Genomic DNA, 25,327 nt, shown 5'->3' with positions numbered 1-25,327 from the left:
ATGCGCATTTCTAGGCGATGGAAAACGCATCAAATATGTCAATAACGACTTTGAACACTCAAATATCGGTTGATTTATTATGTTAGTGGTCAGCAGATTTCATGGTTTCTCGGTATAAAAATTGCAACTATAGACTCTTAACGTTGGTTCAAAAAAAATCAGACACTACTCTTCTTACATAATATTATTTTTTAATGAAGTTTTATTTTAAATCTAAACACACACAGAACGACATCTTGTTGAAATGTCGTTTAGTACGTCGAGGAAGACACTATTGTATGTGAAATATTAGAAAGTATTTTGTATGAATTGACTTAACCTAGATTTATGGTGTAAATACCTTTGTATGTGGACAAGGGGACACACTCGTTGCACAGCTACTATATTGTTAATGTGCTTGTTACTATTGACTTATACATATATCTATATTGTATTGTTATTATTGGTTTAACTAGTGTCTATAACACTAACTCTATTATTACTCGAAGTGTTAAACAAATAATTGATCAACACTTCCGTTGCATCTAGTTTAAGGTAAAGTGAAACCTAAGCGAGCAATACCTACATTACCGACTCAAAAGTCTTTACTCGTTCAGTTAAAATGAATACCTGTCAATCCTAGATAAAGTCCTTACTTTAAAAACAATTTTTAAGGGTTTGTTCAAAAGTTATCAAACTCAAAATCAGATTTTTTTTAGACCAATTTCTTTAAGATTTTCGACTCTTAATAGACCTATTATGGTTCTATTCCTGTTACTATATTGTACTTGTTTTATTTAACCAAATTAGTTATTAAAAAAAAAACAATACACAGATGATACTAATAATAAGAGAAGATAATACTGAGTTTTATAATAATTGATTCAACTGAAATCTGTATTTTCATCATATTGAGCTTAATAATTGCAAGTAAGGTTTTTTTTTTTTTTTTACTTTCAATTCATTAAAATCATTTTTATTTGGTGAATCAACTGCCTAAAACTTATTGAACACTATATAAATGAATCAAGCTCATCAGCGTAACATATATTTTAAAAAATATATGTCATGTCTACATTGAAAAGGCCCATGAAATTTGAAAATACAGCGATATAATATTCTAAATTACAAATGACATATTGCGCTACATAATTACAACATTTTTATTTGTATAGAGACAAAATACTTAAGACAAACAGTAACAGCGTTTTCTCATTAGCTCATTTATTTTCTGTACCAACTTTGAGCTAATGTCATTCTTTTAATTTTCTTTTGCAATTGTAATATTCCATACATCAAGGCCTCGGCAGTCGGAGGACAACCTAAAGAAACCAACGTCAAAGTTAAAATACAAACAAACAACATTATTGTTTGAATCAAAATGAAAAAATAATGACTATACAGCCGCGATATTCTTGGAAATACATTTTTATAAAGTATTGTGTAATAATGTGTGTGTAAATAACATAAATAGCAATTACCGGGTACATAAATATCAACTGGAATAATTCTATCACATCCTCTAACAACGGCATATGAATAATGATAGTAACCACCTCCATTAGCACAGCTGCCCATCGAAATTACCCATTTAGGATCGGGCATCTAAAACGAAATCAAATATAATTATTTTTAAGAATGTATTATGTAATTTTTTTTTTAATACTGACCTGATCGTACACTCTTCTTAAGGCCGGAGCCATTTTATTTGTTACTGTGCCGGCCACAATAATAAGATCAGTTTGCCGAGGAGAGGCACGAAACACTACACCATAACGATCCATATCGTATCGGGGAGCGGCGATGTGCATCATTTCAACAGCACAACACGCTAATCCAAATGTCAAGGGCCATAATGAATGCTGAAAATTGAACGACGCCGCCACAATAAATTACAAACGTCGTACAAAGATTATTAAAAAAAAAAAGATGGTTATATTACCTTACGACCCCAGTTCAATACGTCGTCCAAACGAGCAACGGCATACTCGGCCTTGTTACTTGTTTTTTGAAAAGGCGAGTATGGCCGATAAGGTACTTCTGTTAAACAATGACAACCATGGAAATTAGTATTATGTTTAACTAGAGTATTTGGCTAATCATACATTACCTTCTACGTTCGAGCTTTGAGATGCTGGTTGAACTTTTGAAGATTCGTTTCTCAAGCAAATCTGAGTAATTGCAGGATTTTTTAAAAGACTGCTTATGTTTTTGGACGCAGACATAATCTGACTGGGTCGGCCTACAACATTTCAAAGGACGTGTAATAGCTGTATTTAAATATATATATAAAGATAATGACAATTAAAATAAAGTCGTGATATTTTTGAAAATACTTTTTTACAAAGTAATACGTAAGATTATGTACGTCATACACATTTTTATAAATAACATAAATACCAACTATGGATAATTCTATCACATCCTCTAACAATGGATGTACTTTTTACACCGAAACTTTACTAAATCGGACTTATACTTTTCATCCGAATCGATTAGAGAAACTCAATAAAATACGTGACAGTTAAAGCCGATTTGGCACATTACACTACAACTTAACCATACAACACAACAGTCATACTTAATTAATGGCATTGTATTAAGTAAAACCGAAAGCGTATAATGTACCTGTCTAAGATTAACAAATGAATAGCAACGTCACTTTTTGAGTACAAATCACAAATTCAACAATATTTGTATTTTTACTTACCGATTATGCTCATGTTTGGTTTTTTTTAATACGGCACAATTTTACTTTAAGTATAAATATTTTAACAGAACGAACGAGTTTATTAAATTTAAATTGACTAGCATTAATATGCTACACACAATTTTCGACCTTAATCATAATCATAGGATACTCGTTATCTTTTATCAAATTCACAGATTTTTGTTGATAATAATCACCATAAACAGCTGCTGTCGTTGGCTGTTGCAACTTGCAAGTTATTCAAAGCCCAAAGGTGTGTCTCAACGGCGAAAAATTGAGTGTTGATTTGTCAACTCCACTCATACTGTTAATTATATCGTTTTGAATACTGTAAAATATAATTTAATCTACTTGCCAAATTTGCAACCCGTCCATTTGTCAAAAACCCTCGAGAAACGTAGGCATAAATGCGACTTGGTTTAATTAAGCCACTACTGATATTGATATAATATAATGTATATTGTATAGTACGTGAATTAAACCGAATTCTATCAATTATTATATTTTGATTAGACTTCATCGGTAAAAAAGTAGGTAAGGAATAACCCATTTGCCGTATAAGAATTTAAGTGTATCCGTAACACAACCTACTGTCTTCACACGACCCCAATTTACTCAATTAGGGTAAGGGTTCCATGTAGATAAATTTTGTCAAAAATTGAATTTGTATTAAACATTATACTATTTTTAATAGTGACGAATAAACAATAGCAGATTAAAACATATTGTTTAGATATTCATGGTATCTTGAAACAAAAAGTCTCCACAAAATAATGGTTACTGCTCAATATAGTAAAAACGTATAAATATTTATATCTAGACAATTAAAATGTCTAAAATAAAAAAAACAAAAAACATAAAAAAATGTGTACAGTCAACAAAAAAGTAAATCATTTTGGAAGTTAGTTAAAAAATTACGTTTCCTCACGATGTTATTGCAATAAAAATGACTCTTTTTTTTACTATTATCGCTCAATAAAGTATATTTCATGGCATAACTAGTGTTATTTAGTTTTATTTCTTACAACAAAATGTACATATACCTTACACAGTAACTTTTTTAATTTATACAATCCATATAATATACAATTATTTAAAATTTATTGTTTTGAAGTTAAAAAAAAAAAAAAATAGTTACTGATTAACAAGTTTAATTTAACACAAAAATGTAAAATATATTAGTTTAATGTTGTCGATGAAAAAAATATTATCTAAAAACGTTTATTATACAACTAAGTATATTGTTAATAATGTAATACTTACAATAGTTGTTCAATTATTATAGGGTAAAAATAGTTAAAAATAAATTCCTTTAAATTATACTTTAAGTAATATACACATGTTTACATACATATTTATTGTATTACACATTATTAGTCCACACACAACTGATATTTGTATAGTAAAAGAGACTAACTAATGAGATATAACATACAAGGCAGTGGAAACTGGAAAATAGCACACTGTGAATATCACTTGGCAGCGGCTGCTGTTTGATGAGCTTTGGGGTTTGATAATGTAAGATTGTTAAGTGGTCGAGATCCTGATACCATTGCAGATGGTGTGTTTGGTCTAGAAGAAGAAGCTGTAGGATCGTCTTGGGTATCAACCTGCAATTGAAAATAAAGGCCATATTAATTAAATACATAAGTATATAAGTTAGGAGTAGTGTACGATTAAAAATAGCCTTAGATATGTTTTGATTGAAGTGTTATATTTATTTTAAAAAAACTGAAGTAAATAATAATTATAATAATAACAAGTAGCGAAACATTATAAAACTAATAAACTCCAAAAGAATAGATTACTGTTATATCTATTAAAGATTGGTTTTAAAATATTTATTCGTACAAAACATACCCCAGTACAATATACTTAATTTTTATTAAATATATACAAAATTAGAACCTACTTACCACTTCTTCTTCGTCGCTTAGTTCAATAACAGAGTTGTGTTCATCATCATATTCTTGAAGAACTGTGTCTAAATTGTAACGTTTACGGTAGAGACTATAAAATGTCTTTAAATGATTTTGAGTTTTGGTTCCAATAGTTTCTGCAATGGCTTGGAAGTTTTTTCCATATTTTCGCATCCCTAAAAAAAAAAAAATACAAATACATTAAATATATCTATATATTAGTGGTAATTAAGAATACAATTTTACTATTAGTAGCAAGAAGAGTATATTATAGTAAAATTATTTTATAAGAATTAATGAGAACCTGAATTATACATTTACCATATATGTTTTGTTATTTTTAACCTTTCATGGGCTGTTAAGATCATTTTTTTTTTTATTATGGAAAAATAATAAAAGCATTGAAAAAAAATACATAATAACCATGATTGAAAATAAAAAACCGAACGTTTCAAAGAGTTCAAAGAAACACCATTTTCATGGGGAAATTTATCAATTTTTCCTATTGATAAAAGCGTTCAACCTACCAAAGGCTAATTTTGTTTTTAATCGAAAAAAAATTGGTTGGTATTTTTATACATAATAGATTAATTTACAGTGAAATTATTGATGGTTATTTTTATTTATAATTCTAAATCTGGCTTTCGATTTTCTCTAGCGTTTGTAGTCATTTTCAAAATTGCACACCAAGTCGTAAAAACTATCATTTTAAGATATTTTCAGTATCTACTGTACATTTCAATTATTTTTCTTTATTTGAAATAGTTTTAATCGATTTTTTTTTTTTTTTTACTAAATTCAGAAGAGACTAATGTAAAACTTTTTTTTGCAGAAAGTTTTTCTGCAAGTGTTTTGTAGAAAATAATTCACAATATTAAGAACCTAGAGTGTAATATTTATTTTGTAATTACTATGTATTGGCTATGCAATCGTTTTGGGGTACTTAAAAATGATATCTAAATTTATTTTATCAAAACAAAAATTATTAGGTTCTGACTTGATGATAACTTTTAACTTAAAGGGTCTTTTTAATAGTCCTAAGTTAACGTGCTAGAGAAAATGTGATGCCAGATTTGGTATCGGCAAAAAAAAAGTCCTACATTTTACTTATCCATTGGATTTTGTTTCAAAATATAACAGGCAAAATTTTGCTGTACAATTTAACTATGTACAAACTATTTATCTACATAATAATATATTAGCAATATCATACTTTTGATTTTGGAATAAATAAACCAAACATATACATTTTATAGGATTTTACACCGAATCCGAATTTAGCTTCAATTTTCTCAGTTCTTAAAAATTATAAGAGTTTTGTTTAGTTTAAAAAATGTGCACAACCCTAAAAAGGCTTTGCACAATATGGAAACATTAGTGTAGCAGACGTCACCCCCGTCAAAGTGGATCCTAGTGGGGGGAGCTTGGGTGGACAGCACGAGTAGTCTTGGAAGTTGCATGACACAAAATAAATTTTACAGTGTCGAAAACGATGTGTGAAGCACTGCAACACAACCTAACACACAGTGTGATAAAATTGTTTATAAAATAGAAATTTTACCTTGAACGGCCAGCATAATTTCGTCGTTTGTCCAGCGGGATGTAACACGACTAGGAGTTGGTTCGTTGCTCCTGTATTCATTAATATCTAGTTTTATTTTCTTTTCTATTTGTCCAATTACTTGTTTGTTAGATTGGATCTATTATGAAAAATATAAATTCGAAAAAAAAAAAAAAAAATTCATAAAACTATTTGCTTTAACACATACTTTGCATTTTAATGATACAACCTCATCATCCATAGCTGCTAAAATGGCATCTCCTTGACCGTTCGGTCCGGATGCAATAGCTTGAAGATCATCGTGATTGACGTACATGCCACGTGGTGGTAAACGTTTATTACGAGCAACGTTCAAGTGACGGTTATTCGGGCGTGGTGGACCTAAAGTTGGTCGTATACCTCCTCCAGTTCTCCTAAATTAAGTACAACATAAATGTTCAGACAAGTCATTTTTTCTTAGTAGTAATCAACAAACAAAGAGATAATTTAATTTTTATAATAATTTATCATCGTTATTTGATTTTTGAACTACATTGAAAAAAATGTTTTCAAGAAAAGGGGTTCATTGAATTAATTATAAAGGTATCATGGAATCATTGACATTGTCCACAAATTAACTAATACCAATGATGAGTTCTGTACTTTTAACAAAGTATTAAGAGAAGTTCGAAAAAGTAACATAATATTATTATAATACACAATTTATACAGTTTTCTTTAGAATTGGCAAAATGATGTAAGATCATAACACTGTTTAAAAAAAAGTTAGCAACTTTGTTTACATAAGAACCGCTCCTAAAATCTATTCTACAATAGTAATCAGACAAAAATTGCATTTTTCTGTAGTATTTAATATCAAAGTTGACTTTAAGACATTGGCGTAGACAATTAACACACACAAGAATCTACTTTTAGTTTTTATTATATACCTGAAATGAGTGTAACAAGTACCACACATGGAACCCTTTGGAGTTTGCTGTAACAATGTAACAAACACTCCGCAGACAGAACAGGATTGTTTTGAACAACCTTCTCCAGAATCCTTCTAAATAACAAAAAAACACATAGTTTTTAAATGTTAAAAACCATTTTTTTTTTTCTTTATAGCATTTAAACAAGCATGAATAGATAAATGAAAAGAATAGAAAAAAAATAAATAACACCATTTTACGAAATAATTAAATATCACAAGACCACCGACGTACAATGTCATACATAGTCAAGGACTAATAATAGGAAATTTTGTTTTCATTAATCTGATCAGGGAAGTTATTGCAAACCATTTATCTTAAAAAATGTACAGTTAAGTATGGCATACATAAATAATACATATACCTTTATTATGTAAATAAATAATTACATTTAGCAATCAAATGCAATTAATATTAATTTATTTTATTACTATAAACTATTTTATTAACAACAACGAGAAAACAAACGGATAAAAAAAAATCCTTTTTAATAATCATTTAGTATAACTAATTAATTTGTTTATACATATATTTTTTAAAAAAACCTTTAAATGTATCACATTTGACGTATTTTTATTTTTAAATATATACCTATTGTTGAAACGAAACTTACTAAACAATTTCATTTTAATATATAACAGGGCAGCACTACAAATGTCACGCCACCAGAAATTTGGTTAATTTTTGAATTTTTAACTCAATCATTTAATCTAAATTAGCACAGTCAACACACAATATGGACTAAGATAAAATTTTATCATAATGTGTTTTTAACTGTCTATACAAGTACAAGGTTTCTTTAAAAGTACATTAAAATTTGTTATAAATAGAGGTAAGTAAGCCAAGAATACTCTTGTCCCAGGAAAAACAATTTGTCCCGAGATGCCCTCTTAGTTTGAAAATACCGAAATAATTTAAATTATCTCTTTAAAGTTTTTCTTTTTCAATGAAATCCTATTGGATAAAAGTCTATATTTTACAATATCACTTACTTCTATTTACATAATGGTGTACTCAGTTCAATAGTAACATGATAAAATCTTAAAAGTTTTATGCCTCACCCTACAAATATATTGATAAAAATTCATGGTTTGATTGTTATGGCTTAATATACGAGGATAACAATAATACCTTATCATCTGGTTCAGAATCTGCTGAGCTCGATCCTTCTCTACTACCATTTTGATTTTCGTTAGAACGGACATTAGCTAATTTTCTCGCTTGCCGATCAATTACACTACTCTTCTTTCTTTTGTTTTTCCATAAGTAGTAATATTTGACTAATGATGCAATAGGTTTATCTGGTAACTGAAAACAAAAAAACAATGTCAAGTAAAAATCGCCTACAATATTAATTGAAGACTAAGAAAATTACCATTTGCTTGATTCGCAAAAAGTTTTTTCCAATACTATTGAATGCGGACTCGAATGTAACTTTATCTTCAGTTGACCATTCGTCCGGTAAAGGCGCAAAATTTGCAAGGTCACATAGAGCTTTTTCCATATCATGGTGATGCCAGAATAGCATACCTAATGCTTGTTCGCTGTTATAACCATACTTTTCTTTCGATAGTAAAATATATTCATTCACTATAATCAAACCCATAAGATGAGTAAAATAGCAATTTGAATAGAATTATTTTATAATTATTAGTGATAATTTATTACATTTGACATCGGAAATTTTCTCCGTTGGTGACCAAACCAATAATGCTTTTTTATTCAGGCGTTCGCGTCTTTGTGCTATGGTAAAAAGACAATGAATAAATAGTTAACAAGTGAACACGGCACAATGATGTATGTTGGAAAATACTATATTTACATGTCATAATTGACAATAACACTCACCTTGAGTAACTAGCAGCTTCGGAATAACGGCTTGAAAATCGCGTCCAACTCTGATTTTTTCAGCTGCAAACGTTTAAAATATTATGAAAAAAAAAAAACAAGTACACATATTCAACAAGGTGTTAACGAAAGTTGGCCTTTTTAGAAATTCGTTCGGTCGGTGTTAATTTGTTCGATCGTAAAATACGTGCTACTATCAATCCGGTTATGCGGCAAAAATATTGAAAATGGGCAAAGCGTAAATTTTCGTTTATCGTGATCTCGATTTTGAAATGTATGCGACTTATCGACGGAAACTTTAAGTCAACAATTACAGTCGAGCCTACCCAACTACTGATGTTGTAAAATACTATTATTTGAATAATTTTTTTTTTTTCCCAACGCCAAGATTGCTGAAAACGTATAGATTTTTTTGCGGTGAGAACGTTAGTTACCATTTTCTTGTATAAGTTCGTCGATGTCTGAAGGATCAGAGCTGTTGGACGGGGCAGGCCGTTTACAGTTTTTCAAATCTTCTAAATTATCGTTGGCCATATTTTCAGCTAGCGCATATTATACGAGCACCGAATAATATCGATTGGTAGATTTTCAACGAGGACAAAACGATCAGCGAATAATGTACGTAACGGTTAGTTACGCACAGCCAAATACAACGTTACAGTATAACTGCAGAGAAATTAAAAATTAAGAAGAAATAATACAAAATTTTGACTGGCGAACGAACGCATCATAAAAAAAAAATATGGGTTTCGGAAAAATGGCATCGTTTTTTATTCCATGAGAATATTTGAATTTTCCACTCGCATCACCGCGAGATATTGTTTATTCAACAGAAATAACAATTGAATTTCGCACTGATCGCGTTACGGAAGACGGATTTTACTGGGAACCGAAATAATGCACACATTCGTATTTTTTTTTCTATACTGTAGCTGTTAGAAAAACATATAGTTGAAATTTACAAATTGTTTTTAACAACTCATTGCTCTATTGGTATATTAATCAATGCAGGCACGGTAGGAGAACTACGTCATGGCCACACTGATTGTGTTCACGAAAAATATGGCGTCATCCGAGGGGTTATTAAACTTAGGTAAATTGGACGACTTGGACAAATTTGCATTTACCGGAATTTATTTAATTCAAACAAATCCGTACATTAATGGATGTCGAATTTACACAGAATTTTACATTGTTCGGCCGTGCTGTCGCATTAACACTGTACTCGAGATGGAAAAAAAAATTATCGAATTGGCGGGTATAATTTTTTTTGAAAATGGATAATACAGCTTAGCGTTGAACATCATTTTCGACGTTAGTTTTCCAAAAAAAATCATTACCAAATCATATTTTGAATTTTGGTCAGAACGCCGTTTGGTTTTTTACAATCGACTAATCGTCCGTTCTTATTTTCAATTGAAACTTACTTGGTATTTCATGACTAAAAGCGCCACCGACTAGAAATTATTGTGTTAAAATATATGTTCGACAGATTGCAGTTTAGTTTTAACCTACAGACAGTTTGGGCACTATACTATTGTTTAGAATTAGCCATGTGTTTGGTGTTTGAAAAAAAACCTACTACCTAGTTATTGTATGTGTTTATAAACAATGTTGTTGACAGTAAATATTTATGTTGCTGTTGATGAACATCAAGGTACAACGTGCGAAAATTATCTGGTCACTATAAACATTTTTATCTACTTAATTAAAAATTACGACCCAAGTCTAGAAAGTAAGTATGCTGCTGGTAAGCGATTTTAATTTACTAACACAAAAAATCCAGCACACAATATTAACTATTAACACGTACTTAAAACCATCATTATTGATCATCGTATCATAGAATTCCAATTTTAGTGACATTACATTGCGGTCTTATTTTACACGGTCTTCAAAAAGAATATTTCTCAATTAAAAAAAAATGGTAGTTCATCATTAAATGTACTACACAAAAATGAACAACTATAAAACAATCGGTAGATTCCATAAGGTATTAGAGATTCAAGATTACATTTGTATAACATCAAAATCACCATCTCGTAATTAACTTACCAAGTACTATTACATTTAATGCAAGACTTGATATTGAACAGAGAAGTTAAAAGCATTTTACTATTCAACTATTTAATACATTAAAAAAAAAAGTATCGTAGCTTCAATTAAGAAATTTGGGCGAAAGAGAACATAGCTATTTTAAATTAAAATAGCTATCGGTTTACTTTGTAATTTGTAGTAAAAAAAAAAAACTAAAAAAACCTCGGTAATAATGAGCCAAATTTATGTCACTAAAATAATTTAGAGGAACAAAAAGTAATTAATTTTAAGGAAATACTATCAAATGAAGAAAAAAAGTCATAATAAATGGTTTATTAGTTTTATTTATAAAAATCCATAAATTAAACAGATTCTTGGACTGGAGGTTCGTAACCTTCAGGCCTGTCAACCTGCACACCCGTTTCTTCATCAATAACCGTAGTCACACCTTCGTCAGAATGGAATTCCATCAATTTACCAATGTCCATACGTGGCTTCTTCAACACTTTCACCTGAAAAAACAATATTTAGCATCAGTGAGACATTCAAGATGACATGTAATAATTTGCTTTATCTCACCTTGCGAATGAAAACATCGTGTAAAGGATAGATACTTTGACATTTCTTTTCGATTTCTTTAGCGATAGAGTCGGGTCTGAGCTTGTTGACCACTTCTTTGAGGTCAGATTTAACTATTTCTTCAGTAATAGTTTCTACCATCTTCTTCCTAATTGCTCTTACCTATAAATAATTTTTTATTTTTAATATATAGCTAAGCACTTAAATTCAATAATATATTATATATAAAAGTAACTGAAACATTATAAGTTCAAATAAATATATTTGTTCAAGGAGGACGTAATAAATAACTAACTAAACTATATAAAATGAAAAAATAAGAATGAAACAAAAGTTTAAACTAAAATTGTTCGTATTCAATGAATTTTTTTTTTAACATTTATATACATTGACAATTTAAGATTTAATTTTGATGACAAAAACCAACACATCATCTTAGCTAAACAGTTTAAGTTTTATGCGTTCTACTTCTGGTATGGGATATCTATACATTATTGTGTCACAATAATATGATAGAATTATATTAAAACAAATGTAACTGTTAGATTAAAAGTGATACACACTATATTATATTTGTCAGTTAAGTATATCAAACTAGACACTGACATTTTAAAGATAAAAGTCGATACTTTATCTATTGCCCCACACAGATAAGTTATTTACATAGCAAATCATTGATTATAAAATAGTGAAATGTGTATACAGTTTTTAACACATTTACAGTAAAATATTTAAATATTGTTTAATTCTAACCTGAGTATGTTGAGCATAGCATGTCTTTCTAGTAGACAATTGGTCTTTAGATGTAAATCCAATGCAAAACACACGTAACAAATAGCCGTCGGTAGTTTTAACATCTACATTGGCTTCAATAAGAGTTTGCCATTTTTTAACCATCGATCGCAATTTATCAGTGGTAAGGTCCATGCCATGAAAATTGGTCAGAACATTTCTGCCCTTTACATCTTCGGCAATTAACTTGAATTTACGGAAACTCCTTTCAGCTCCATCGTCTTCTTGCAAGTCGGCTAACGAGACTTCAAATACACGATGTTTTAATCCTTCAGATGCAATTTCTAGAAAGAAAAAAAAAATGTAACTTTTTTATCTTGATTTGCGTTTAAAAAACTACGTATAATCTATTTGTATGAACTATAGCGTGCTATTTTCTTGCTATTAACATTTAAATTTGGTTAAACAAAAAAATGTATGATTATTTAACACGTTGACTTCCAACCTACGAAATAATTAATAGTTTAACGGTATTTTTTAGTATTGTGGCTGTCAACGTGTTAAGACAATTCTTACTTTTTAAATGACACCTTACGCCATTTCTCTTACCACAAATGTAAAATACTACGACCTTTCCCATACAATTTCTAGGCACGTCACATGAACACACTTGGGCATTCTTGCATATTGTTTAGATTACATATAATATACTTATTACACTCCCAAATAATTAGTGAATGTGTGTAATAAGGATAGAAGTTGGTTTTACAGGGTTATAGAAGCTTTAATTCGATACCACTAGTACCACTCTTGGATGAGGGTGTCAACACAAAACGGGACATTTAAATATTATAACTATGATAAAATGTATGATAATTTTTAAGTGATTAACCGAGTTCAAAATTAATATTATTCTAATGAGTCAAACATATTGAGGGAGTGAAACAAATTTACATACGTAATATCATTGCAAGTACAAACTCATGGAAAAATTTGAATGATGTAGCCAATAGCTTATGCAGCACTACACATTTTCTGCCGAGAATGTGTCCTTCTATCCTTTTGTTTTAATTACATGATAAACACACTACTTATTAGTTATATTCACTTACTCGTTCCCTGGGTACGATTGACAAGAGTTTTGCCTACATCCCGGTTGGTGAACATACACGGGGCTCGTACATTGTACCAGTCCTTACGGGTGAACGGATCAATGCTAATTAGGAAAAAGTAACAAGAACATTTATTTCGTAGTGAATTTGAGATATATTATTATTATAAAATTAAATTACGGTTACAAGAAGTACACTTACATCTTCTTCTTTAATCCTTTTTTGCCGCCTTTTGACAGCCCCTTGTTCTTGCCAACAGCCATAGCGATTTATTTAATAAAACGTTTGATCCGAAAGATTACTAGAATGCTTTCTGAAAATAAATTGGGACGATAGACGAGATTTCCAACGTGGTTTGAAAAGAGAAGAATTATCTCACGACGGCAATTGGATAACTTGCCGAGTAGAAAGAATGCGCAGGCGTGAACGTGTATTGTAGTGTTGATTGCTTCCAAATATTTTGAGGTTACATGGAGGAAAAAATGTACGTTTAACCTATAAAACTTTTAGCGCCAAAATTAAAATTTTTAAAACTAAGTTTTTGGTTATCGTTATTTTATTATTTATACAATAATTGTAATATTTCATTTAAAATTAAATATTATCACTTCTATATTTTTCTACTGGTGATGCGAATTATTCGAATAGTTTGGATTCGAATATTCGAATAATAATAATGATTATAGTTTAATAATTGTTTTGATGCCAACTTTTATAGCTTTTTCGGTACCTATATATTTTTTTAATGTTGTGTAAAGCTAAGAACATATATTAAATTTAAGATGATGATTTGGTTTGTTTTTGTGATTGTAAACACAATAACTTTTCCCTGTGACCTCCCCCGACTCAGTATGCTCCATCCCCACTCCCCCTTATACCCCGACCCTACTGTACTGGTTGGTTTTTATTGATAAAAGGTACGGTTGTATTTGTTTGTATGGTCTTTATGGTCCTACGTATATCGTAGATAATAAAGATTTTATTATAGTAAATATTATAATATAGTACCTATATATACAGGGTGATTCTTTTAACGTAGGCCATATCTCACTGGATTTAATTAATAATTGAATTTTTTCTTTCGTAGAGTTTTTATATAATGTGATCTCAATTTTCCACACATTTTTATGTTCCTACCCCCCTTCCAAATTAGTTTTTTGTTAGCAACTTATTAATTAAACACAGTGAGATATTTAGTGGCCGACATAAAAGAATCACCCTGTATATAAAACTATTTATTAATTAATACAAAATCAGGAAAAAGGCAAAACAAATGCAGCTATTTACATTTTCAGTTTCAAGTATTGGCTTTGCCATCGTTTCGGAACCCTTCCATTATTTTTTCTCATTTCAAGTTTCTACTAAATGTCCAAATTGTGCTTTCTAATCGACTTTTACATTGTTTTTTGCCGCTGTGGCGCGAAAATGAACGGATTGTAAAATTAGTAAATAGCGTAATAATTGTTTTCCCTCTATAACTTAAATCGATCGGTTTAAACGTCATTTTATCCGTTTATGGCTGAAGACGGTAAAACGGCTAAAATTATAATAGTAAGTACCGTAACAATAATAAATATAATTACGGTTTTATTTAAATAACGATTTATTTCCAAAATTAAAATACAAAAATCATTATTAGATATAGGCGTTTTATTGACACAACGCGACTTTTGTACGATATACACGTATTGCAAACAATTTTTTAAAAAAAATGTCATATCCAGTCGCGCCGCCCATTTTTAAGGAGTAAAGTATAGGAAATCTTTTACAAAATCTTAATTTAAAGGTTAAACTTTGATGTGTAATTATTAGTTCAATAATTAGAACTCTATTTTGGTAGTTAATTTACTTTTCGGACTATCACGGCATCCTTGAAAGCGATTTAAAAAACAATTTCTGTTGAGTTGTTTAATTTTTCTCAGACTTCATATATGTAGTTAAGGAAAGAAAGTCATGCATATCGACTGCCCCAACGAAAAGGGTCGTATCTCGCTTTTTGCAACTTTTTAGGATGAACCAAACAAACATTCAAATTTAAATTCTTATTCCGTTTTTAACATATCAGTTTGAAAATACCTTTCTTAATTAATTAATTATTCATTAACTGGTTGTAATATTATAGGGCCATGGTTGAGCATAGACAATGTTATTGTCTATATTAAGTATGTGAAAATGTTGGTTTCTTAGTTTTGAAAACCTACAGCCTTTGTAAAATTAATCCGCTTAATTTTCTGACTATCACACAGCATCCTTGACGGCGATTTGAACTCGGTCCAAATAATATATAGTTTTAGAGCAAAAACACCCATTGTAAAATAGAAAGATAACATTACATTTCGGAGACAATGTCGAATCCGATTTTGAGTATAATAACGTAAAAAAAAGTTACAGTTATTTGAAAAAATGTGATTTTAAATGCTAAATATTTAGTTTGTGAAAAAAAAAAGATAACGAATATGACATTGTCTCCGTAATCTCGTCATCTTTCCGCTTTGCTTACAAGTATTTTGAAGTACTATACCTTAACACTGCTCTTAGAATTACAATCTACAGTTCGTGTTCAATAGCCGACCGTGCAACACGTGTTCTTATCGCACTATACGTTTTATAGCTTTTCGATAACACAGAAAACACGTCGACATTCGGAAAGGTAATATGTTTTTATTAATATATCGCCCAACCGACTTACATTCAAGCAATGAATAGAAACACTACGGGCAATTCGCCCAAAAATCTCACACCTAATCGTTCAATTACATCGACATCAAGTATAAATCATCCCACACTTAAAACCAAAACAAATAAATCACCATACAAAGGCGCGTCGATTCTACAATCGACCAAAAACATAATGGTGCCACAGTGCCAGGTACCCCACTTTCACACACTTTGATATATGTATAAACGTAACCGTCTCTCCTGCGCTAGAGCTAGTGGAGGAGTTGCAACAATGATTAATCAAAACTTTCCGAGCATAGAACTTCCATTACACACCGACCTCGAAGCGATAGCAGTCACAGTTACGCTTCCCCACACAAAATTAACTGTATGCAACATATATATATACCCAACCAAAGAGATTTCTCTCTACCAGACATCGAAAAAATAATACAACAACTGCCCCACCCCTTCATCTTAGTTGGTGACTTCAACAGTCATAGCGAAACCTGGGGATCACCCAAAACAGACCACAGAGGGAAAATCATCGAAGAATTACTGACGCAGGATAACTTGATACTCCTCAATGACGGAGAACCAACCAGAATCAATCCCTCAAACGGACGCCCTTCCTCCATCGATCTTTCCATAGCTAACTTATCCCTCTCTCACAAATTGGAATGGTGTACCCTGCCATACACACACAACAGCAGCGACCATATACCGATACAAATTTCCATCAACCTTCCCCTTGACGACTGTCATCTGGTCTACTCACCTCGTTGGTCAATCAAGAAAGCCAATTGGAATCTCTTCACCTCCCTAATAGAAATAAAAACCTCCAGTCTCTCCTCCCCCTCACCAGAAAACACGGAAGCAGTAGTAAGGGAACCCACCGACATGATCACAGAAACAGCCAGGTTTCTGGAAAAATCCACATACTTCACCCCAGAACAAAACGGTTTCAGAAGCAATAGAAGCACCACTAAAAACCTCTTAAACATTAAAAACAATATCCAAACGGCCCTACAGAATAATAAAAAATTATGAATTATCAGTTTTGACATCGCCAAGGCATACGGCACAGCATGGAGGCCCAGAATCATTTACATGCTTAACCAAATATTGTCCAAAGGAAACATGTTAGAATTCATAAACAACTTCCTCTGCAACCGTACCTTTCAGGTGAAAACACCCCACTCTCTATCAGACTCCTTCACGCAGGAGAACGGTGTACCCCAAGGGTCCACTATTTCAGTAACGTTATTCCTAATCGCCATCAATGACATATCCGCAGGAGTCCGCCACCCTAACTCTCCTTTGCTATACGCAGACGACTTTACTATCACATGCCGTAGCTCCAGTAGTACCACTATACAACAACTTCTGCAAGACTCAACTAATGAACTCATATCATGGTCTAAAATGTCCGGCTTCCGTTTCGCTCCGAACAAAACAAGTCTTATACTAATCAACCAAAGAAAGAAAAAAGAAACCATTTCAGTAAACATTGGCTCCCACTCTATCATGAACAAAACCCAAGTAAAAATTCTCGGAGCGATTATAGACTCTTAAGCCTCATGGCTACCTTACATTCGACACCTCAAAAAATCTTGTATCCCTAGAATCAACATAATCAAAACACTCTCTCACACCTCATGGGGAGCTAATACTGGTACCCTACTTAAAATTCATAAGACTCTTATCCTTTCCAAAATTGACTACGGAGCCCCCCTTTTTTCAACATCATCCCACATAAAAATATTAGATCCAGTACACAACACCGGGATTCGTCTATCCATTGGCGCTTTCCGATCAAGCCCCATCAGCAGCATCCTCAGCATAGCGGGCATTCCCCCCTTGGACATGAGATGGTCAGAAGAAACATGCAAAATTGCTGCAAGAATGGCAAGAGCCCCCTCCGGCCTCCATCACTCGCCGAATCACACATTTGACCATGTATACAAAAAGTACGAACTAGAAAAAATAATAACAACTGAAATCAGCATATCCCCGCCTTGGCTCATCTCAATGAATATTAACCTGGACTTACACCAACTCCCCAAGAAATCCACCTGCCCTAATCACTTCAAAAACCTTCTCAAGGAAATTTTGTCCTCTACACCTCAGCATTCACTTATTTATACGGATGCCTCTGTCACAGAAAACCACGCTGGGATGGCTATTGTCCACGGAAACACACAAATCCAATGGACATTATCCAACAAATGCTCCATCTACACTGCAGAAGCCATGGCTATCCTCAAAGCAATTGAGTTTGCTATAAACACCATAGAAGTTAACCAGGCCATAATTCTTAGTGATTCCCTCTCTAGCCTCATCAGCATCCAGAACCAATGGAAACCCACCGACATCGCAAGAAAAATACAGAACACACATATCAGGGCCACTCTTGCTGGTAAACACATATCCTACATGTGGATGATACCAGGACACTGCAACATAAAAGGCAACGAGCGCGCTGACATGGCCGCGAAACCGGCCCACTCATCCAATGACTCCCTCTCAGCTCTGGACTTCTCATACCAAGACGTAAAAAGAATCATTACCAAAAACATACAGGACCAATGGGAAAACAAATGGGTTAGATTAGCATCAAAACTACACGAAATCAAACGAACCACCTTCCCTTGGCCTTTCCCTGAGAACACCACGAGAAAACAGGAGACTTCCATTACTCGCCTCAGGATCGGTCACACACACATTACACATCAACACCTCATGAAGAGAGAAGAACCCCCCGTATGCACCTGCTGTGGCACCCCCCTAACCGTCAAACACATCCTCGCTGAATGTCGGAGCTATGACCAGGACAGGAGAAACGCAGACCTGCCAGACCAGCTTTCCGAGTCATTGAACCCAGACCCACGCAACGTCAAAAGCATCATAGATTTCATACACAATTCCAAGCTTATCAACAAAATTTAAAAATATAACTGTTTCTTTCATAAAATTACTCATATATAATGCATAAGATTGTTATTTAATTATGTAAAATAATGACAGTCCAATGACCACAGCTGTCGCGGACTATATTTAATGAAAAAAAAAAAAATTACAATCTAATTCGAATTGTATTTTACAACTATTCGAATGTTTAAAAATGAAGTTTTCGAATCCAAATTACAACCATAGTTTCTACTATTAATGGTTATAATTTTTCAGTGTGTAATTACTGATATGTCAACTCATATAAACGTATTACAATTACATATAATGTACGTATTGCCATATTATTTAGATTTTAGCTTTGAAGCAGACACATTTTGGGTACTTGGTGTGACTTGGCCAAAAATCACCAAAAGAAAGAACTGTGTAAAGCCATTTGAATAATGTTAAATTAAAGCCTAATAAAAAATAATAATATATAAATTAATTATTTAATTTGAAAATTTCGAGTTTCATACTCAACACAGATCGTTATATTAGTTTGTATTATAAAATTTAATTTTGGTAAGTGATCTATAAATTTTAGTTTTAAGTTAACTGTTATCATATAATATCAAGAGTCAAGGTCCAAGGTTAATAGATAATAATTAATTTTGGTCTTGGCCAGCTATAAAACTGATTTTAAGTAACAAACTGTCAAAATAATAAATTAAGTAATGAAATACAAAAGTATCAAATACAAAGCTATAGTTACTGTAATAGTTAATTTTAGTTCTTAGCTAATTTTATTCGTTACCTTTTAGGTGTATACTGATTTCTAGTCTTGGCCCAAGTACGATGTCTTTAAATAACGAACAATTTATAAACCAATCTACTCCAATTAATTTACCATTACGAGGAAAATACAAAAAGTGAGTGTTCTTGATTCTTACCTACTTAAATCATTTTCAGAACATCTAACGCCAACTAGTACCTAATTTATTAAGTCGATGGGAAAATCTTAAAATGTATTTTGTAATATTCGTATTATAATAATCATAGGAGATCTTTTAATTTACTTTTAATTATGTATACGTATTGCTGCTATTAATGTGATAATATGTTTAAAATTGTTCACTACCTACATAACTAGGTAATTTATGTACTATACATTATCAGTTGACAAAACTTATAAAAAAAAATAAAATGTGCTCAATGCCTTCTACTAATACAATAAATGTAAATGTAATAAATTAATTTGTTTTATACCTATGTGTCTAAAATATTGTTTTAGGAGTTTTGGATATGTTTCAATGTGTGAAAGAATGCCAAAATTATTTACACAAATAATTAATTATTTAAAAATACAACCTTTGGAATCGGTGAGAAATTATTTTTATTGTAATATTATTTAACATATATATTATAGGTATAACCTAAATAGACTAATCTAAATATGAGATAAAAATCACAATAATTATAATTTACGTGGGTAATATCAGTTCACTGTTAAACTATAAGTCATGTCAAATTTTTTTATATCTCAAAACTTATTTTTAGAATGAGCAACAAGAAATGGAAAATGTTATAGAAGAAATTAAGTTATTGGTTGATGAAATTATTAGTAACAAACCTCTTCGAAAAATCAATGCAACATTTAAATTAGCACTTGTATGGAATCAAATTTTGGATGAAAAACTTGCAAGTGATTCCATAGTTTCATGGTTCGATTCAGAATGGCTGTTCACTGAAAACTATATGTATATACGAATAAAAGAAGCGTTTGCTAAAACGTAATTAAAAATAATTTTCTACCAACACTTTGTATTAATAGTATGTTGTGAAGAAATAATAACTTTTTTAATTTATATTTTATTAGATCGTCTTTGCAGAACTACGATCCATTTGAGTGCCTTAAGTCTAATGCTTATAATGAATCAGAATTGTCTATGATATCTTTAGCTGAATTTATTTTATTAAAGTTATCTAATAAAGAATTAGACACAGACGGAATTTATATACTTTTTAAACAAATACTTAAGGTTTGTATCCATTCAAAATTATTGATCTCCATTAGTATTATATATATATATTTCAATGTTAGCTGCTGTCATTTTTAACAAAAGGCTAGCTTACCTGTATATTATAAAACCAATGCTTAAATTAATACAATTTTGTCTGTATTTATTGTTTGGCCAAATTATTTATACGACATTAAAAACAGATATCTTTATGGGGAAACAGATGTGATCTTTCGCTTAGCGCTGGCAAATCAATGGCTGTATCTGAAGATCCATCAAAGGCTATTGTGTCGTTGGATAAATATTTATTAGCTGATCATTCCAATGACATTTGGAACTTAATGCAACAGATAAGTTGCCAAAAACCTAAGAAAATTGGTAACTTTTCATTCTATTTAACAAAATAGTAATTGTTATTATATTAACGTATTTTTAGACTTAGAACCCAATTTAAAATTTTAGAATTCTAATAGTACAATTTTTATAAGCATATTGTTAAATTGATTAACCTGTAAAACTATAACTTTAACGGTATTCTATTTATTAAAAAAATACAAATCGTTTAATTGTTATAGATTAAAGTATATACATTTAATATGTTTTTTATATTATGAAGTATAATAATTTTTCAGATATTATTATGGATAATTCAGCATATGAGCTCTTTACGGATTTGTGTTTAGCCGATTTTCTTTTGACATTTGAGTTGGCCGACGTTATAGTTTTCCACGGAAAATCCATTCCTTGGTATGTATCAGATGTCACTAAATTGGATTTTGAAGGAATATTGGACCATTTAGAAAATAAAAGTACACATAGTGCTCTTAAAAAACTTGGAAAAAAATGGAGTGAATATTACAAGAATGGTATTTATCAATGTTATTTTAAATTTAATACCGTTACTTTTTTACTGTCGCGTTAAATGTTCACAAATGACAATTTTTATAAAAGTAATTGCGTACAAATATTGTATAAAATTAAATAATATATATTATACATATATTTATGATTTTGTTACGTAGGAAAATTTATACTGAAGTGTGAAGACTTCTGGACATTGCCCTATCCATATTCTAAAATAGCCTTAAAAGATTATGATCTATATACAAATTTGGCTGATTCTCAGTTATTGATATTCAAAGGTGAAGTGTGCAAGATATTTTAAACTAATTTATTTTAACTGTGATGAACTTTTAAGAGTCGACTATATTATGATTTTGCTTACATTTACAGGCGATCTAAACTATCGAAAGCTGATTGGCGATATCAATTGGATACCAACGACCGATTTTAAACAAGCGTTATGTGGATTCTTGCCGACGGCGGTTGTTGCATTGCGAACATTAAAGTGCGACTGTATCAGTGGGCTTCCTTTGGACTATGAAACAAAAATCGAGCAGGTGGATGAAAATAATTGGCTAACTACTGGAAAATATGGTGTAATACAGTGTGCCAAATAGAATTATTTTGTGATATTGCGGTTAATTTTATTTACGTTTTGTTATTTCTATATATTTATTTTTTTTTTGGCTATATATTATAAAACAATGTAATGCATTTATTTTATTGTTAAAATATGTATTATATTATTATAGAATGTGATATATAATAATTTGAGAACAATAGTAAAAGTAGATGAGAAATATTGATAATAATTATTATAAACGACAAATTATTTATTATATCAGTTGGCTGATTAGTACTTGTGTGGACACCTACGATTATATCCTAATAGCTTACAATAACTTTACTTTGATTATTTTGGTACAATTTCATAAATTATCATATATTATTTATTAATACTGCTCCATTTACATAAATAGTTTTAGTGACTGAAATATAATTTTCTGTGTGCCACACTACAGCATTAAAGGTTGTAACAGTTTTGAATTGGTTTACTTTAATCGTGGTTAAAGCTGCAAGCACAAAATGACTTTTTCAAATGAAATAACTATGCGACACAAAAATGTCTATGCATGAACGGTTTAAATCGACATATTTTTTTGGACATTTACATATATCAGTGTCAAGACATTTCTGTACAAGTGAACAAGGCCGAAATCATTTGTTTTAAGTGGGAAATATCGACTGTTAGCTATCTCAATTTTGGAACATAATTGTTTTTTTCTGTTGGGACAAATTTTATTATGTTGATTTGAAAAATATTTTAACGGTCTGAAATCATTTCTTCCTTAAAAATATCGCTCATAGGTAATGTGAGTGCACTGTGCGGCTTAATAATAATATTAATATCGTGGTGGATTTATGTATATATAAATCCACTTTGATTAATATATTAATTAGTAATTATGTCTTGGAAATTGCCAGTTGGACATTTTTGAAAAGGTGTTTACTGATAAGACATTGATGAGATTGATAAGACAGGATTTGATAATAGTTATCAAAATATGACAAATCCGGGTTATGTTACTATTTATTAATTATTAAGTTTAAGTTAAACTGAGAACTTGAAAGTTTAAAACCTCTTATAAAAAAAAGGCTAAACTAGTACTACTATTATTCATCCAATTAAATTTATGTGAATTGACTCTAAAGTACAATGGAAAATACAAATGCACCGGCTGATAACATGGAATTTGATGGCACACAACTAGCTAGCGTAAGGATAACATTTAGAAAAGAAATCATTAAAATCTTTCTTTTCAGTTTCAAAAATAAATATCTTATACTTAAGTTTGATAACGTAACGTAAGCTAATTTTTTTTAACTGAATATGATAATTTTTACTCTACACCGGGTTATACTTTTTTTTTAACTTTGATTTATATTTTAATTTTGCAAGAATCTTCCGCTTACAATAATGGCTGAAAATAATTAACTCCAGCGATTATAATATTTAAAAGCATTATTGAGAAAAAGAGTTTGTGACTAGGTATTAGTAGTTAAGCAGTAAAGCAAAAAAGAAAAAATTACACCAAATTTTTTTGATTTTAACTCGTTAGACATTTTAAGTACGACTTAAAATAAAAATACATTAAAACTGGTTATCAACTAATGAAATTGTCTTAGTATATTGAAATAATATTAATAACTGTTACATTTTTTCATTTTTAGATAAAAGAAATATTCAAGTCTTACAACAAATTAACCGAGTTATGTTTCATGGATTGTGCCAATGATTTTACAGTAGGCGATCTCAAAAGTGATGAGGTAAGCTAAATATTGATACTACTTAAACTATCAAACAATATTAGTATAAATATTTTTGTGTAATCGTATAACAAATTTTATGTATTTTCTAGGAAAAATGTGCACAAAATTGTACAAATAAATTTCTTAAAGCTTCAGAAAGAATGACGCAACGGTTTCAAGAATACCAAATGGTTATGAATGAACATTTAATAACCGCTCAACAAAGTGCAAAATCCTAAAATGTTACCTTTATTGATAAATTCAGTCAACTAGTGTTTTTGATTTCATAGTTATTAATGTATGTTTTTAATTTGTTTAAATAAATTAAAATTAAATCCATTTAAAAATAAAATTGTGTAACGATCATATTTCACCTGACCGTTACTTCGCGTCCCAAACCTACTGACACAGCACCCCCGACTATAGGTAGGGGAACGGTCGCACACACAGGACAATGCACGTCGCGTATCATCTAATTAACCAGTTGACTTTACCATCACGGACCGCCAATATCCTCGACCTTGCGCTCTATATTTTTGCCGTTTTACTACAAGCCGCCCATCCGACTATCTTTTGTGTGCGTCCGTTTCAACTCCGCTTTGACCAACCATTTCATTGTCCAACCCAGGTCAGAGTGTATATATATATATATATATATATTGTATAATTTTGTATTTTATTTAGTAACCCTAATTTAGAATAAAACATCTTGTAGCCTGCAGCTGAGAGTTGGATTATTTAACAGTGTGACCGCCCGTTCTAGCTCCTCGGGCGATATATTAAGTTAATAAGGGAGACTTTAAGGCCAATTAGACGTAGACAGCGGCCTAGCCAACCGTTTTCCCGTGGGGATCCGTCTATTTTAGCCTTATCGACGGCCACTTTGCCTAGTCTAGCCAGCTAGACAAGTAGGTCCGTTACAACTTGGTGGAGGCGCCGATTGCCGTTAGTTTTATTTTTTACCCTGGGGGAGAACCCATTTTGCAAGGGAATAAGCTACGGCCACGACCCCATAAAACTGCACTGATTATTTAATTCACTCTCGGTTTGTGTTAAGGTGTTTTATTTTACGGTACAAATTGCTCTGGAATTTTAAAGTATATTTTATTCAACTTAAAATACGTTATTTTTTTTATTCAATTAAAAGTTAATTATGAAT

The 25,327-nt window shown here is 30.9% G+C and overlaps 5 protein-coding genes across 10 annotated transcripts; 2 read left to right on the top strand and 3 right to left on the bottom strand.

Moving 5' to 3' along the window:
• Positions 1 to 1,074: 1,074 nt before the first annotated feature.
• Positions 1,075 to 2,838, bottom strand: LOC126840440 (NADH-quinone oxidoreductase subunit B 2-like). The gene is made up of 6 exons (XM_050576177.1): positions 2,690 to 2,838; positions 2,090 to 2,221; positions 1,922 to 2,019; positions 1,650 to 1,841; positions 1,461 to 1,584; positions 1,075 to 1,301 (listed from the first exon to the last, which is right to left on the bottom strand). The coding sequence occupies exons 1-6, from the start codon at positions 2,700 to 2,702 to the stop codon at positions 1,204 to 1,206; spliced, it is 657 nt and encodes a 218-aa protein (XP_050432134.1). The 5' UTR covers positions 2,703 to 2,838; the 3' UTR covers positions 1,075 to 1,203.
• Positions 2,839 to 3,836: 998 nt separating this feature from the next.
• LOC126840289 (REST corepressor-like) lies at positions 3,837 to 9,890 on the bottom strand. Of its 3 annotated transcripts, none has more exons than XM_050575931.1 (10): positions 9,422 to 9,887; positions 8,988 to 9,050; positions 8,808 to 8,882; positions 8,515 to 8,729; positions 8,271 to 8,447; positions 7,098 to 7,213; positions 6,378 to 6,582; positions 6,170 to 6,308; positions 4,606 to 4,784; positions 3,837 to 4,299 (listed from the first exon to the last, which is right to left on the bottom strand). In XM_050575931.1, exons 1-10 carry the CDS (start codon positions 9,519 to 9,521, stop codon positions 4,162 to 4,164), a joined length of 1,407 nt encoding a protein of 468 aa, XP_050431888.1. In that variant the 5' UTR covers positions 9,522 to 9,887; the 3' UTR covers positions 3,837 to 4,161. The 3 variants fall into 3 exon arrangements, with proteins under 3 accessions (XP_050431888.1, XP_050431889.1, XP_050431890.1); XM_050575932.1 differs by having other exon boundaries at positions 3,839 to 4,299; positions 6,399 to 6,582; positions 9,422 to 9,885; XM_050575933.1 differs by having other exon boundaries at positions 4,176 to 4,299; positions 4,602 to 4,784; positions 9,422 to 9,890.
• A 1,458-nt stretch (positions 9,891 to 11,348) lies between these two features.
• LOC126840269 (40S ribosomal protein S3a) lies at positions 11,349 to 13,858 on the bottom strand. Its single transcript, XM_050575903.1, has 5 exons — positions 13,649 to 13,858; positions 13,448 to 13,551; positions 12,357 to 12,679; positions 11,604 to 11,765; positions 11,349 to 11,536 (listed from the first exon to the last, which is right to left on the bottom strand). The coding sequence occupies exons 1-5, from the start codon at positions 13,708 to 13,710 to the stop codon at positions 11,387 to 11,389; spliced, it is 801 nt and encodes a 266-aa protein (XP_050431860.1). The 5' UTR covers positions 13,711 to 13,858; the 3' UTR covers positions 11,349 to 11,386.
• A 2,098-nt stretch (positions 13,859 to 15,956) lies between these two features.
• Positions 15,957 to 22,670, top strand: LOC126840268 (damage-control phosphatase ARMT1-like). 4 transcript variants are annotated; one of them, XM_050575898.1, is made up of 9 exons: positions 15,957 to 16,097; positions 19,819 to 19,926; positions 20,289 to 20,376; positions 20,555 to 20,787; positions 20,874 to 21,036; positions 21,219 to 21,393; positions 21,648 to 21,881; positions 22,038 to 22,157; positions 22,249 to 22,670. In XM_050575898.1, the coding sequence occupies exons 2-9, from the start codon at positions 19,853 to 19,855 to the stop codon at positions 22,473 to 22,475; spliced, it is 1,314 nt and encodes a 437-aa protein (XP_050431855.1). In that variant the 5' UTR covers positions 15,957 to 16,097; positions 19,819 to 19,852; the 3' UTR covers positions 22,476 to 22,670. The 4 variants fall into 4 exon arrangements, with proteins under 4 accessions (XP_050431855.1, XP_050431857.1, XP_050431856.1 ...); XM_050575900.1 differs by lacking the exon at positions 15,957 to 16,097 and adding an exon at positions 19,561 to 19,579; XM_050575899.1 differs by lacking the exon at positions 15,957 to 16,097 and adding an exon at positions 19,636 to 19,728.
• A 742-nt stretch (positions 22,671 to 23,412) lies between these two features.
• On the top strand, positions 23,413 to 24,536 carry LOC126840633 (mitochondrial import inner membrane translocase subunit Tim9-like). Its single transcript, XM_050576504.1, has 3 exons — positions 23,413 to 23,635; positions 24,091 to 24,186; positions 24,279 to 24,536. The coding sequence occupies exons 1-3, from the start codon at positions 23,576 to 23,578 to the stop codon at positions 24,405 to 24,407; spliced, it is 285 nt and encodes a 94-aa protein (XP_050432461.1). The 5' UTR covers positions 23,413 to 23,575; the 3' UTR covers positions 24,408 to 24,536.
• The last annotated feature ends 791 nt before the right edge of the window (positions 24,537 to 25,327 follow it).

Source organism: Adelges cooleyi, unplaced genomic scaffold, assembly GCF_023614345.1.
Source record: "Adelges cooleyi isolate 19-005CV unplaced genomic scaffold, UGA_ACOO_1.1 ACOO_flye_CR_arks_rails_tigmint_CR_PRNA_376, whole genome shotgun sequence".
In the NCBI taxonomy this organism is placed as follows: Eukaryota; Metazoa; Arthropoda; class Insecta; order Hemiptera; family Adelgidae; genus Adelges; species Adelges cooleyi.
Note: the sequence above shows the minus strand (reverse complement) of the source record. Positions and strands in the feature narration are given on the sequence as shown.

Coding starts and splice junctions, on each gene's coding strand:
- LOC126840440 (XM_050576177.1), bottom strand. Junction 1,585..1,649: donor TAAGAAGAGTGTACGATCAG/GTCAGTATTAAA, acceptor ATTTCGTTTTAG/ATGCCCGATCCTAAATGGGT. Junction 1,302..1,460: donor AGTTGATATTTATGTACCCG/GTAATTGCTATT, acceptor TGGTTTCTTTAG/GTTGTCCTCCGACTGCCGAG.
- LOC126840289 (XM_050575931.1), bottom strand. CDS start 9,521: ATGGCCAACGATAATTTAGAAGATTTGAAAAACTGTAAACGGCCTGCC. Junction 8,883..8,987: donor GAAGCTGCTAGTTACTCAAG/GTGAGTGTTATT, acceptor TTTTTACCATAG/CACAAAGACGCGAACGCCTG. Junction 8,730..8,807: donor GAAAATTTCCGATGTCAAAT/GTAATAAATTAT, acceptor GTTTGATTATAG/TGAATGAATATATTTTACTA.
- LOC126840269 (XM_050575903.1), bottom strand. CDS start 13,710: ATGGCTGTTGGCAAGAACAAGGGGCTGTCAAAAGGCGGCAAAAAAGGA. Junction 13,552..13,648: donor AAAGGATTAAAGAAGAAGAT/GTAAGTGTACTT, acceptor TTTCCTAATTAG/CATTGATCCGTTCACCCGTA. Junction 11,766..12,356: donor GCTATGCTCAACATACTCAG/GTTAGAATTAAA, acceptor AATTATTTATAG/GTAAGAGCAATTAGGAAGAA.
- LOC126840268 (XM_050575898.1), top strand. CDS start 19,853: ATGTCTTTAAATAACGAACAATTTATAAACCAATCTACTCCAATTAAT. Junction 21,394..21,647: donor CCAAAAACCTAAGAAAATTG/GTAACTTTTCAT, acceptor ATAATTTTTCAG/ATATTATTATGGATAATTCA. Junction 22,158..22,248: donor TCAGTTATTGATATTCAAAG/GTGAAGTGTGCA, acceptor TTACATTTACAG/GCGATCTAAACTATCGAAAG.
- LOC126840633 (XM_050576504.1), top strand. CDS start 23,576: ATGGAAAATACAAATGCACCGGCTGATAACATGGAATTTGATGGCACA. Junction 23,636..24,090: donor ATGGCACACAACTAGCTAGC/GTAAGGATAACA, acceptor TTTCATTTTTAG/ATAAAAGAAATATTCAAGTC. Junction 24,187..24,278: donor GCGATCTCAAAAGTGATGAG/GTAAGCTAAATA, acceptor TGTATTTTCTAG/GAAAAATGTGCACAAAATTG.